This window comes from Thunnus albacares, chromosome 11 (genome assembly GCF_914725855.1).
Source record: "Thunnus albacares chromosome 11, fThuAlb1.1, whole genome shotgun sequence".
Lineage (NCBI taxonomy): Eukaryota > Metazoa > Chordata > Actinopteri > Scombriformes > Scombridae > Thunnus > Thunnus albacares.
The window spans coordinates 34,137,854-34,150,079 of record NC_058116.1 but is presented as its reverse complement, the minus strand read 5'-3'; the positions used below and the strand labels follow the sequence as shown (position 1 = coordinate 34,150,079).

The following is a 12,226-nucleotide window of genomic DNA, read 5'->3' as shown; positions in this document are numbered from 1 at the left end:
TTCAAGAAGAAAAGTGAACTCCCGAATCACTGAGACTATTGATTTTATCTCCTCTGCAGCCGTTCCAAAGATCAAAACCACCGACCAGAACTTGGTGACAGACGCTGGCAAGCCCTTCGTCATGACCGTACCATACGACGCCTACCCTCGCGCAGACGCTGAGTGGTTCTTTGTGGGCGCCAGTCTGCCCGTCCAGAACATTGACACCTCCCACGATAAGACAGAGTACCGTCTGAAGAGCCCCAGCAAGGAGGACCAAGGTAGATACAAGGTGGTTATCAAGAACAAGCATGGAGAAGGAGAAGCATTCATCAACCTGGATGTGATTGGTGAGTCAAGGGATTAAATTAATCTGACTGGGTGTTTGGATTAGTATTGTAACAGCATACTGAATTTTATATCTCAAAGTTCCTAAGTTTCATGTTGATGGTTGCTAGATGTCCCCGGACCTGTCAAGAACCTGAGAGTGGTCGACACAGCTGACGGTGAGGTCAGTTTGGCCTGGGAGGAGCCAGAGAGTGATGGTGGAAGCAAGATCGTTGCGTACGTGGTGGAGAGACGAGATGTGAAGCGTAAGACCTGGACGCTGGCTACAGACCGTGCTGACATTCCAGAGTACTGTGTCAGTGGCCTCCGAAAAGATTCCAAGTATCTGTTCAGAGTCTGCGCCCGTAACCGAGTCGGCAGTGGCCCTGTCGTTTCCACCGAGGATGCTGTCCAGGCAAAGAACAAGTTTGGTAAGCAGTGCCTAAAAGTCCTTAAGTACATCTACAACACCTTTGACATTGACACACTTAAATCCAAATCAAAACCATTTATGTGGGTGTTTTCCTGTGCCAGACGTGCCCGATGCTCCGGAGAACGTTGCAGTAGGTGTGGTGAACAGGTTTGGTGCCACCGTCCACTGGGAGCCTCCTAAGTTCGATGGCGGCTCCGAGATTACCAACTATGTGATCGAGCTCCGCGACAGAACCGCTGTGAAGTGGGAGGCGGCCATGGTCTGTGGCGCCAGCGACCGCTCAGCCACTCTGAATGATGTGGTGGAGAACAAGGAGTACATCTTCAGAGTTCGAGCCGAGAACAAAGCTGGCGTCGGCAGGCCCAGCGCTGCCACCAACCCTGTCAAGATCATGGATCCCATTGGTGAGTTAAAAGCAGTGGTTTGTAATTTTGGCTCTGCTCATTGTTTGTTCTGACACCAAAAAATAAAAAGTATCAAACAGAAATTAAATTTATTTAACTGGGACTTTTGTGTTGTGGCTGCAGAGAGGCCAAGCCCACCTCTGAACCTGAACTTCAGTGACCAAACCAAAGAGGCAGTCACACTCACCTGGGAGACACCCACCAGCAACGGCGGCAGCATGATCACCGGCTACATCATCGAGAAGTGCGATGATGGCACTGACAAATGGCTTCGCTGCAACGCTAGACTGTGCCCAGACCTCTCCTACCGGGTACAGAGCTCACCCAATAGTCCTGCCTTTTAATTATCATTGTCTATACGTGACAAAAATAGTTTGTTGGCAATTAAATTTATCATCCACTTAACAGATTTCCTTCACTATCAACTGATCTTTGATGTTTATCTGTTGTTGTTCACTGTTTGATATCTGACTGTTGCTGTTGTTTTGTGCAGGTGTCCGGTCTGAAACATGGTCAGAAGTACCTCTACAGAGTTTGTGCTGAGAATGCAGCCGGTGTCTCCGATCCAGCTGAGCAACTCGGACCGCTGCTTGCTGATGACCCTCATGGTACAGTTGAACCAAAGAGATCAGGACATATTTCTTTCATTTGTTATTCTTTTCCCTTTCTTTCTTTATTTGCACTGATTGCACTGATTAAGTCCACTACATGGCAGTATAACTTCTTGACCAACTACCTTACGACAATGAAACCATTAATGTTTTTCTCTCTTGGCAGTCGGTCCAACCTTTGACCTGAGTGCCTTCAGGAACGGCATGGAGGTGATCGTCCCTCACCCTCTCACCATCAGAGTCCCCATCACTGGATACCCAACCCCCATCCCCAAGTGGACCTTCAGTGAGAAGGAGCTGACCACTGCGGATGAGCGTGTCTCCATGGTGACGAAGCCCACATACACAGAGCTGACGGTCACACCGAGTGTCCGTCCGGACAAAGGCACCTACACCCTTCAGCTGGAGAATGACGTGTCCTCCGTCTCCGGAGAGATTGAGGTCAACGTTATCGGTAACAATATCTCTTTGATTTAAATATACATTTCATAATAATATGTAGTAATTTCATGAAAAGTTGACTTATTTTGGTCCAAATGAATGGAAGATTCTTTTTCATCTACTTTTCATTAACTTTCCTTTCTTACACCCCGTCTCCCCTATTCTTGTTCATGTACAAAGATGTGTAATTTCATGTTTGTTTTCCCAGCATGCCCCAGTGCTCCTAAGGACTTCAAGGTGGCTGAGGTGACCCGACACCATGTCCACCTGATGTGGGAGGCTCCTGAGCATGATGGAGGAAGTCCAGTCACCCACTACCAGATCGAGAAGAGAGAAGTGTCTCGCAAGACCTGGGCCAAGGTACGTCTGAGTGTTTACCTTTAGTGCTGTCAAAGAAGCAACATGATCGATCCTTCATAGCTTCAGCAGCTGTGTCTTTTGAATGCAGGGCTTGTAAAAGACTTTGAACATGTACCTGTTCAGAGTCTGAGACTAAAACTGAAGTCAAAGTGAAGTTTAGTGGTGCAGCTAATACATACAAAGTCAAAATGCAGTTAAACATGAATTTGCTTGCAAAAGCCAATCAGTGTTGGGCTTCCATATTTTCACAGGTGATGACATATTTATTGTTTATTGAGACATACTATAGCAAAAAAAGAGGGCCTTAGCAAAACTACTGAAAACTGAAAAAACTCTGGAGGCACAAAGTACCAGTAAGTACGGTGACTTTGGTCATTGCTAATGGCAGAGGTAAATGCTGCTAAGGTGTGTTGTAGTTATGGACATAACCCATACATACAATATAAACTCTGCAGCTGCCAAATTTGCACGAATAAATTCAGCAAACATTATCTTTTCATTGTCTGAACACACTTTTACAGCCTTGTACAGCCTACCAAAAACAAAACAAACAGTAGAAGCTGTGACATTTCTTGTGACTTTTACTTTTACAGTTTACTTTGAAGTGGGGATCAAATTAGCTTTAAAGTCACAGAAACTGAGGTCCAGAGTGCAGTCCATTAATGCAGCGCTGATGAAAATGAGTGGAACTCCCTCTGTTGTAGCTCCTGTGCTCATATGTTGTGGTGACTTTTATTTTTGTCCAGGTGGCCACCGGCGTCATGGACCTGGAGCACACAGTCACGGACGTGATAGAAGGAAAGGAGTATCTGTTCAGTGTCACCGCCTGCAACAAGTGTGGACCCGGAGAGCCAGCCTACATCGACGAGCCCGTCAATGTCTCCTCTCCTGCCAGTGAGTATTTAGTCTGCTAATGTGAAATTAAAGCAACTCTACTCTCACATCACCTCCCTGTGTCAAAAAATAGGTGCAGCTCAAAACCTTGTTCTGTTTTAGATGTGATTAGATATGAAGATTTCGACAAATATCCACAATTTTTCTCTCCTCTTCAGCTGTACCTGATCCTCCTGAGAACCTGAAGTGGCGTGATAAGAGCGGCAAGACCATCTTCTTGTCCTGGGAGCCTCCAAAGTACGATGGTGGTGCCCCGGTCAAAGGCTACGTGGTGGACAAGTGTCAGCGTGGTACCGACAAGTGGGAACCCTGTTGTGACCCTGTTCCTGAGCTGAAGTACGACTAAATCTGAGGAGCCATTCACGAACAATTTTCTCGGGCCTGTTTTTAATTTATGTCCTGTTCTGTATTTTTGACAGTTGTATATGATATTTCTTTGTGCTTATAGGTTCCAGGTGACGGGCCTGATCGAGGGCCAGTGGTACGCCTACAGAGTCAGAGCTGTCAACAAGCTGGGAGCTAGTCGACCCTGCAGGGCCACTGATGAGATCCAAGCTGTCGACCCTAAAGGTAGATTACAAGAAAAACTGAAAGAAATGTTGAAATTCTGACATAATTTACGACTCAAAAAGGCAATGTTGGAATATGAATTACATATGAAATATTATTGAAAATGTAAAAAGTTTTTTGATACTGTTATTATTTAATAGTACAAATCCAGACCTGATCTCTGTGGACTACAGCCTGATTTCTGAACATATCATCATACTCAAACTTCACTGGTTTTTTAGGAAGAGGCAATGTAGCAATGGGAAGTTATGGGAAATAACTGTACTTTCACTCAATGTAAGAGAAAAAATAAAAACCTGTTTCACATTCAGATTCTTCAGACCTATTCATCAATAATGTCAGATAATGATGTCACTATATAGACAAATATTTCTCAGTTGTACGAGAATGAATAACCTTTTTATGAGTAATAACTGCTGACTATGAATGGGAATCAGAATTGGACAGGATTTGCAAAATCAAAAGTCATTGGGTCGGGATTGGGGATGGGGAAAACAGGAAAAAAATATAAATAAAGGAATTTCAGCACAAAAGAATAAAACTGACTTTCTTTAATATTCAAACAGAGCCTCCAGAGATCCAGCTGGACGTGAAGCTGCTGGCTGGTCTGACCCACAGGGCAGGGACCAAGATCGAGCTCCCCGCCGAGGTCAAAGGAAAACCCGAACCCCGGGTGAAGTGGACCAAGGCTGATCTGGTCCTGAGGGCTGACGACCGCATCAACATCGACACACAGCCGGGACACTCCAAGCTATCCATTGGCAACACCACCAGAGGAGACACTGCCACCTACATCATCGAGGCAGTCAACACCTGCGGACGTGCCACCGCTACAATTGATGTCAACATCCTAGGTACAGATGCTGTCTTTTATCTAGAAAACGTACACCTAACCTGCTGTCTTATCCTTAGCCAAACAGTTAATCACCCCGCAAATGACCCAGTGGACTTCTTTTTGTTTTTTTAGCATTATGCTTGTTCTTTTCAGATTTCATATGAAGATTTTTAGAGTTGTACACTGAAGGTTTTGCTCTGGTCTTCAGAGGAATTATTGGATGGTTTAGGCAGCAAAGTGTAGCTTCCAATTTCAAGTTAAGTGTTAGCATGTAAGAAAGACGTCTCAGTTCATAAACGGAAACAAATTTTCAGAGATTAGGTAATGTGCAAATAGTGCAAAGTCTGAGCAAAAATGTGTAGGCTGATTACATTTTGGCCATATTGAGGTGAATGCCTCTGTCTCTTTAAATTCTAGATATATTCTAGACATTTTTAGATCTTGAAAATCAAGAACATAAACTATGGCCTTTTAAGACTTGTTAAGGATTCCAGAAACCATATTATGGTGTAATTCTCCAAAGGGTTGACTGAAGGTTTACATCATTTCAGACCTTTAGCAGGATGAACTTCCAACAAGATGACATGTTGCATGAGACCAACAAAACAGAGACATAATTTTCACATTTTTGTCTCCTCCTCTCCAGATAAACCCGGCCCACCAGCCGCTTTCGACATCTCAGAGATCACCAACGAATCGTGTGTCCTGGATTGGAACCCTCCGCGGGATGACGGCGGCTCGCCAATCACCAACTACATTGTGGAGTGTCGGCAGATGGACAAAGAGGAGTGGGTGAAGCTGTCGGCCACTGTGAAACACACCACGTTCAAGGCCCACAAGCTCACCCCTATGAAGGAGTACGTCTTCAGGGTCAGCGCTGAGAACCAGTATGGCATCGGAGAACCTGCAGAGCACGTGCCAATCATTGCAAAATACTCATTCGGTAAGATTTACACTCAGTCTAATTCAGTCCCTTTTGAAGACTTTATGTAGGAGAAATATAAACATCCAATGAGAATACTTTTCTGCCTGTTTCAGATCCTCCTGGTCCACCAACCAGAGTTACTCCCTCCGACATCGCCAAGGACGCCGTGACGCTGACCTGGTTTGAGCCAGATGAGGACGGCGGTAGTCCCATCACTGGATACTGGATCGAGAAGTTTGATCCGGACAGCGACAAGTGGATCAGATGCAACAAACTGCCAATCAAAGACACGACCTACAGGTTAACAATCAGCTGACACATTACACAAACAATGATGAAAATGCACCAGCCAGTGAGTAGAGAGCTGTTTATTTGTGAGCAAAATGTGTAAATATTTTTCTAACTCTGCTGCTGGGTGGCTGCAGGGTGAAGGGACTCCCCACAAAGAAGAAGTACCGCTTCCGGGTTCTGGCTGAGAATCTGGCTGGACCTGGAAAACCAAGCACAGAGACTGACCCCATCCTCATCAAAGATCCTATTGGTATGTCTCAACGTCAAACAGTCAATTCCTTTGTTGTATCAATAATGAAATTATTAAGAATAAACAGATTTGTGGAATCAAATTATTGTAATAAAACTGCACTCTTCCTCAGATCCTCCATGGGCTCCTGGTAAACCTGTTATCAGGGAAATTGCCAAGACCTCGGCCTTGCTGGCATGGACCAGACCTGAGCATGATGGTGGGGCTAAGATCGAGGGCTACATTATTGAGTTCCAGAAAACCGGAAGTGAGGAGTGGATCCGCATTGCCGAGGACATTCCTCAGACCGAGCACCAGCTGCAGGGCCTGATGGAGAAGCAGGAGTACTCCTTCAGGGTCAAGGCTGTCAACAAGGCGGGCGAGAGCGAACCCAGTGAGCCCAGCGACCCTGTGGTCTGCAAGGAGAGACTCTGTAAGCTTCAATTTAGGTTTCTGAGAGTGTAGTATGCTTTTAGGTCTTGTTACTAGCACCTTGACTTTATCCAGTGGGCCATTGAAAGGGTCTCGTAAGTCTAATTTCATGTTCAAGTAACGTTAAAGTGGACCTGAAAATTGTTGAAACTGGTGTTACACAACCTTGTATTTTCAAAATGTCAGCTTTCATGCTTTATTTTGTATCATCAATTTTACTCATAGTTTGTTAGAGATAAAGAACCAACAGTGCATGACTTCCAACCCATTTTTACCTGTTTCCGTTCGACAGATCCCCCGTCTGCCCCTCAGTGGCTGGAGGTGGCCAACATCACCAAGGTCAGTGCTGACTTGAAGTGGCAGGCTCCCAGCACTGATGGAGGCTCTCCCATCACCAACTACGTGGTGGAGAAGAGGGACGTTAGGCGGAAGGCCTGGCAGACTGTTGACACCACTGTCAAGGAGCTCAAGTACACTGTGACTCCTCTAAATGAAGGATCGCTCTACGTGTTCCGCGTCGCTGCTGAGAACGCCGTGGGGATGGGTGAATTCTGCGAGCTGGAGGACGCCGTACTCGCCAAAGACACTTTCAGTAAGTTATGAACAGTTCTTCGTTTTGGTGTTTTCAGCTGCTTCTCAAAACATTCTCAGTGTTGGTTTTTCCTTTTTCCTTCCTTATTTTCCACTCTTAAGTTAAAGCTTCAGCTCTGACTGAGCTGTCTCAACTCTGAATATTTTTGACCCCATCATCCCACATATGTCGACAATTACTGGACATATTTTCTTGACATTTACTGTAAATATCCCTGATCCATTGATTCTTAATGATTTTCGGGACCCCCTGATCTTTCCTGTTGTGCTACCCTTAGGACAAAGTTTCCATTTTTAGCACCATGCCTGGTAATAGCCAAATCATCAGTATGTTAAACACTGCAGCGTATAGGGAATGCTAGTAGGACTTAAGACTATCAGTATTGGTTTTTAAAGGTCCAGTGTGTAGAATTCAGTGGCATCTAGTGGAATGGACTTTGCAGAAATTGAATAAAATATTCATAAATGTTTTAATTAGTGTATAATCACCTGAAAATAAGAATCGTTGTGTTTTGTTACCTTAGAATAAGCCCTCTATATCTGCATAGGGAGCGGGTCCTCTTCCACAGAGGCTGCCATGTTTTCGAGGGTTTGGTGGCCACTGTAGGTTCTCTTACACACTTAGAAGGGGGGGGGGGGGTGGTGGTTTCAGTTGGTTGCAATCCGCAACCTCACTGCTAGATGCCACTAAATCCTACAAACTGGACCTTTAAGTCTCTGAGCTGCAAAGAAAAGAGGGTAAAGAAAACTTGTCTGTCTGGTATCAACATTAATGTTTGTTGTTGTTCTCTACAGCAACTCCTGGACCTCCTTACGCCCTGACGGTGGTAGAGGTCACCAAGAGACACGTGGAGCTGAAGTGGGAACCTCCCAAGAGCAACGGTGGAAGACCCATAACCAAGTAAGACAACAAAAATCTGTAAACTACTGTGTAGACTGCTATGAGATGATGTACATAACAAAATATCAAAGGAAGGATATCCTGGGTAAAAAGACCATGAAATTCAGTCACCATGCAGAATTTTGAAATCTGCTCAAATGTTTAAAATTATCATCTCATTTTGCTTCCCAGGTACGTGATTGAGAAGAAGGAGAAGCTGGGAACTCGCTGGTTGAAGTGTTGCAAGACTCCAGACAAACAGACTCAGTTTAAGGTGACGGATGTGGACGAAGGGTCAGAGGTGCAGTTCCAGGTCCGGGCTGAGAACGAAGCTGGAGTCGGAGATCCAAGCGAACCCACTGAGGTCCTCACCATCGAGGATGCAACCAGTAAGAGACCTTCAAATATTTATAGGAAACAAAAATAGTAATTTGTTCTTGTGAATGGAAGTATTATAACTACCAGGTATTTCCTTGACAAAAGAATTTCTGACAGGTTTCTGTTGACTAATCCAGTATCTGCGTTCTGTAGATGAATGCAGATCATGTCAGAAGATAGTTTAAAATCTAGTGCTTCAAACATTTTTAAATCTATAAAAACAACGTTCTTTCTTTCCAGGTGTTCCATCCCCTCCTCTGGAGTTGGCCATTCCTGATGCCAGCAGGGAGCACATTAATGTTACCTGGAAGCCTCCGGCCAAGGACGGTGGCTGCCCGATCACCGGCTACCACGTAGAGGTGGCCGAGGCCCGCCCAGAGCTGAAGTGGCTCAGGGTCAACAACAGACCCATCAAGGAGCTCAAGTTCAAGATTGACGACGGAATCAAACCAGACAAGAAATACGTCATCCGTGTCCGTGCCATCAACTCTGTCGGTGTCAGCGATCCCTCTGAGATCTCCGACAAGGTCTTCACCAAAGATCCTGACTGTAAGCATCGACAGAATTTAATTTGACAATTTAAAGGATGCGCAATCAAAACACTGTCCGTAAACTATAAATAATAATCCCATTCTCTGGTCCCAAGGTGCCCCCACCATGGATTTGGAGACACAGGACGTGGTGGTAGTCGAGGGAGAGAAGCTGCACCTGAACATTCCCTACAGGGCCATCCCAACGCCCAAGATGGTATGGCAGAAGGACACAGTGGAGTGCAAGGCTGACGACCGGCTCTCCATGACAGTGGAGATGAACAGCGCCCACCTGGAGCTGCTCAAGTGCACACGTGCCGACGCTGGCAGCTACGCCATCACCTTGGAGAACAGTCTGGGAACCGCCAGCGGGATAGTCAACGTCAAAGTCATCGGTAGGATGTTCTTCATACAGCTGTACTGGAAATGTAAAACATTGCTTTGTTCATATCTTACTGGACTCATGCAGTGCAGTAATGACCAGTTTGGTTTTAGATAATTTGCTGCACTGGGGGAAATCATGATCTCAGTGTTTCTAAAATCCTCTGCTGTTGGCAGTATTTCTGGGTGTATTTCACCATGTAGAGCCACAATGAGGAGCCATCCTCTGTAACATTTGTGCCTCCTCTCTGAACTCTGCAGGACTTCCTGGTCAGTGTAAAGACATCAGCTCCAGTGACGTCACCAAGAACTCCTGTAAGATCAGCTGGGAAGCTCCGGAAGATGATGGTGGTACTCCCATTGTCAGCTATACCCTTGAGCGCCGCGAGGCCTCCAAGAAGACCTACATGCCCGTCTTGTCAGGAGAGGACGTCCTGACCTCCACCGTCAAAGACCTCTACGTCAATTGCGAGTACTACTTCCGGGTCAAAGCCGTCAACAAGGTGGGCGCCGGAGAATATCTGGAGCTGCGTAACCCGGTCATCATTGAGGAAATCAAGCGTAAGTGCCAGGATCAACTTTTTACATCAAAGTCAACTGAATACATGCATAACTGTCTCTGTTTCTGGATAAACCTGCAAGAAAATCTCACAATTCTAACTAATTCCAAACTTTGAAACAAGTTTATTTGATCTGTATTTTTTTAGCCTTTATTTATTCAGGGAAGTTTCACTGAGAGGAAGCCTCTCTTTTGCAGGAACACCCTGATCACATTCACACAGTTACAAACATTCACTCCTGGAAGCTGCCAGTTACAACCACAGTCTGATCATCCAGCCACTGGGCAGTTGGGGTTAAGGGCCTTGCTCAAGGGCACCTCAGTGGTGGTAATGAGGGCCAGGCCTGATTTATCCTTAGTCATAACTCCTGCACACTGTCTTATTTACCTGAATTTTGGTGGCAGTATTTCCTGAATGGTGCTCTACAATTTTTCTAATTGGACAATTGAACTCCACATCCAACTCCACACGGAATTTCAAAAACTTTCAATCTGTTTATCTCTAAGGCAAGAAAACATAATATGATGAGTGAATAAACTGGAAAAAGGACATATAATATAAAAGAGATTTGAAATTGCATACAGAGAACAGACTCACAGTAATCCGATACCTTCAGAACTGAAACGATGTGCAAACACATCCTTCCAAGATGTTTGTAATTGTTATCTTTGCTACAATTATATTATATATTTCATCTAATCTTCACCAAACTTGGTACATACCATATTTAGATGATCCCGAATAAAACTTATGAGTTTGTTTTTGGATATCACTCACCGCTTATCTGTAACTGGCTACCAAACTTTTGAAAGCATGGCTTGGTGCATTTAATGGGCCATAACTCTTCAATACTGAATTGGATTGCAACCAAATTTGGGAATGTTGTACATAAAGCCACACTGCACTAGTGTGCGCCATTTCATACAATTATGCCCATAGGGGGTGCTACTGTAACATTATAACATATTTCTACAATTCTATTGTCTTTAATAAAATGAAGCTTAGTTCACAAGTTCTCCATGAGAATCTGCCTGACACACTGAATCATGGCACCAATAGCCCCGCCTTGTGGTCATTAATAAAACACCACCATACTACTTTTATCTGTCATACCTCTTAAATGTAGTATTCCATGGTGACCAATTTCAGCAAAGTTGTACAGATGGGGATGCTGAACAAATCAGTAGCATTTGATAAAATTTCACCTGTAGGTGAAGCTAGAGCGGCATCTTGCAGCAGCGAGAGCTCAGGGACCAGCTCAGTTCAGACATTTGATTCATATCTTTAATATTTCCTCCACAGAGAAACCAGACCCACCCATCCAGGTGGAGGCCCATGACCCAACATCCAAGTCCATCAAGATCACGTGGAAGGCTCCTGACTACGACGGTGGTTGTCCCATCCAGGGCTACATCTTGGAGAAGATCGAGAAAGACGGTGAACGCTTTGAGAGGATCACTCCAAGCCTGGTCCCTGGTTTTTCCTATGAGGTGACAGGCCTGAAGGAGAACGCAGAGTACCAATTCAGGGTCAGAGCTGAGAATGCCGCTGGAATCAGTGAACCGTCCCGCAGCACGCCGCTTATCAAGGCTGCAGACCCCGTTGGTATGAAAAACTACAAACGTGTATTTAAAACTTGAAATAAGAACTACCTAAACATTGGAATTACTGGCTTATAAATCAAATTTATACAACAAAAAACATTTATTTTGTTTATGCATCAACTGTTTTTCCCCTGATCCAGATACAAGTCATTTAATGGTAATATATTGCCCAATACCCATGCAATATTTATTGATTCCTACACAAAATAATGCTGCAGTATGCACACTAATCTTGGCCTAAATTTACTTTATATTAAACTTGTTTTTTGTAAGATGAAACAAGTGCTTTTGTCAGCAGCAGGCTTGAGTTTGACGTTGTGCATCAAGTGATCAGTGATTTTCTTCTTCATTTTCAGAAAAACCAAAGGTAACCCTCCACGCCCGTGTTCAGTCCGGTGTGTGCATTAAGAAGGGCGAGGAAATCCGCATCGATGCCTACATCTCCGGCTCGCCGTATCCCAAGGTCACCTGGCTGAGGAACGACGAGGACGTCACCAAAGAGCCAACCAAGAAGCCTGTGCTAGTGGTCAAGAGGAGGAAGAGCAAGGCCAAGGTTTGTATCCTCAGAGAG

At 44.8% G+C, this 12,226-nt stretch overlaps 1 protein-coding gene across 1 annotated transcript in view; it reads left to right on the top strand.

The window, feature by feature from the left end:
• Nucleotides 1–12,226, top strand: part of LOC122992878 (titin-like) — a 212,020-nt gene that overhangs the window by 110,893 nt on the left and 88,901 nt on the right. Inside the window, exons 97-119 of the mRNA XM_044366877.1 lie at nucleotides 60–329; nucleotides 438–737; nucleotides 841–1,143; nucleotides 1,267–1,454; nucleotides 1,637–1,751; nucleotides 1,921–2,208; nucleotides 2,404–2,555; nucleotides 3,302–3,449; nucleotides 3,608–3,785; nucleotides 3,898–4,019; nucleotides 4,586–4,873; nucleotides 5,501–5,797; nucleotides 5,893–6,079; nucleotides 6,205–6,320; nucleotides 6,433–6,732; nucleotides 7,024–7,323; nucleotides 8,118–8,223; nucleotides 8,395–8,591; nucleotides 8,821–9,129; nucleotides 9,227–9,505; nucleotides 9,753–10,052; nucleotides 11,354–11,656; nucleotides 12,012–12,208. Of these exons, the coding sequence (XP_044222812.1) occupies nucleotides 60–329; nucleotides 438–737; nucleotides 841–1,143; nucleotides 1,267–1,454; nucleotides 1,637–1,751; nucleotides 1,921–2,208; nucleotides 2,404–2,555; nucleotides 3,302–3,449; nucleotides 3,608–3,785; nucleotides 3,898–4,019; nucleotides 4,586–4,873; nucleotides 5,501–5,797; nucleotides 5,893–6,079; nucleotides 6,205–6,320; nucleotides 6,433–6,732; nucleotides 7,024–7,323; nucleotides 8,118–8,223; nucleotides 8,395–8,591; nucleotides 8,821–9,129; nucleotides 9,227–9,505; nucleotides 9,753–10,052; nucleotides 11,354–11,656; nucleotides 12,012–12,208 (5,243 nt within the window). The remainder of the gene's footprint in view (nucleotides 1–59; nucleotides 330–437; nucleotides 738–840; nucleotides 1,144–1,266; nucleotides 1,455–1,636; nucleotides 1,752–1,920; nucleotides 2,209–2,403; nucleotides 2,556–3,301; nucleotides 3,450–3,607; nucleotides 3,786–3,897; nucleotides 4,020–4,585; nucleotides 4,874–5,500; nucleotides 5,798–5,892; nucleotides 6,080–6,204; nucleotides 6,321–6,432; nucleotides 6,733–7,023; nucleotides 7,324–8,117; nucleotides 8,224–8,394; nucleotides 8,592–8,820; nucleotides 9,130–9,226; nucleotides 9,506–9,752; nucleotides 10,053–11,353; nucleotides 11,657–12,011; nucleotides 12,209–12,226) is intronic.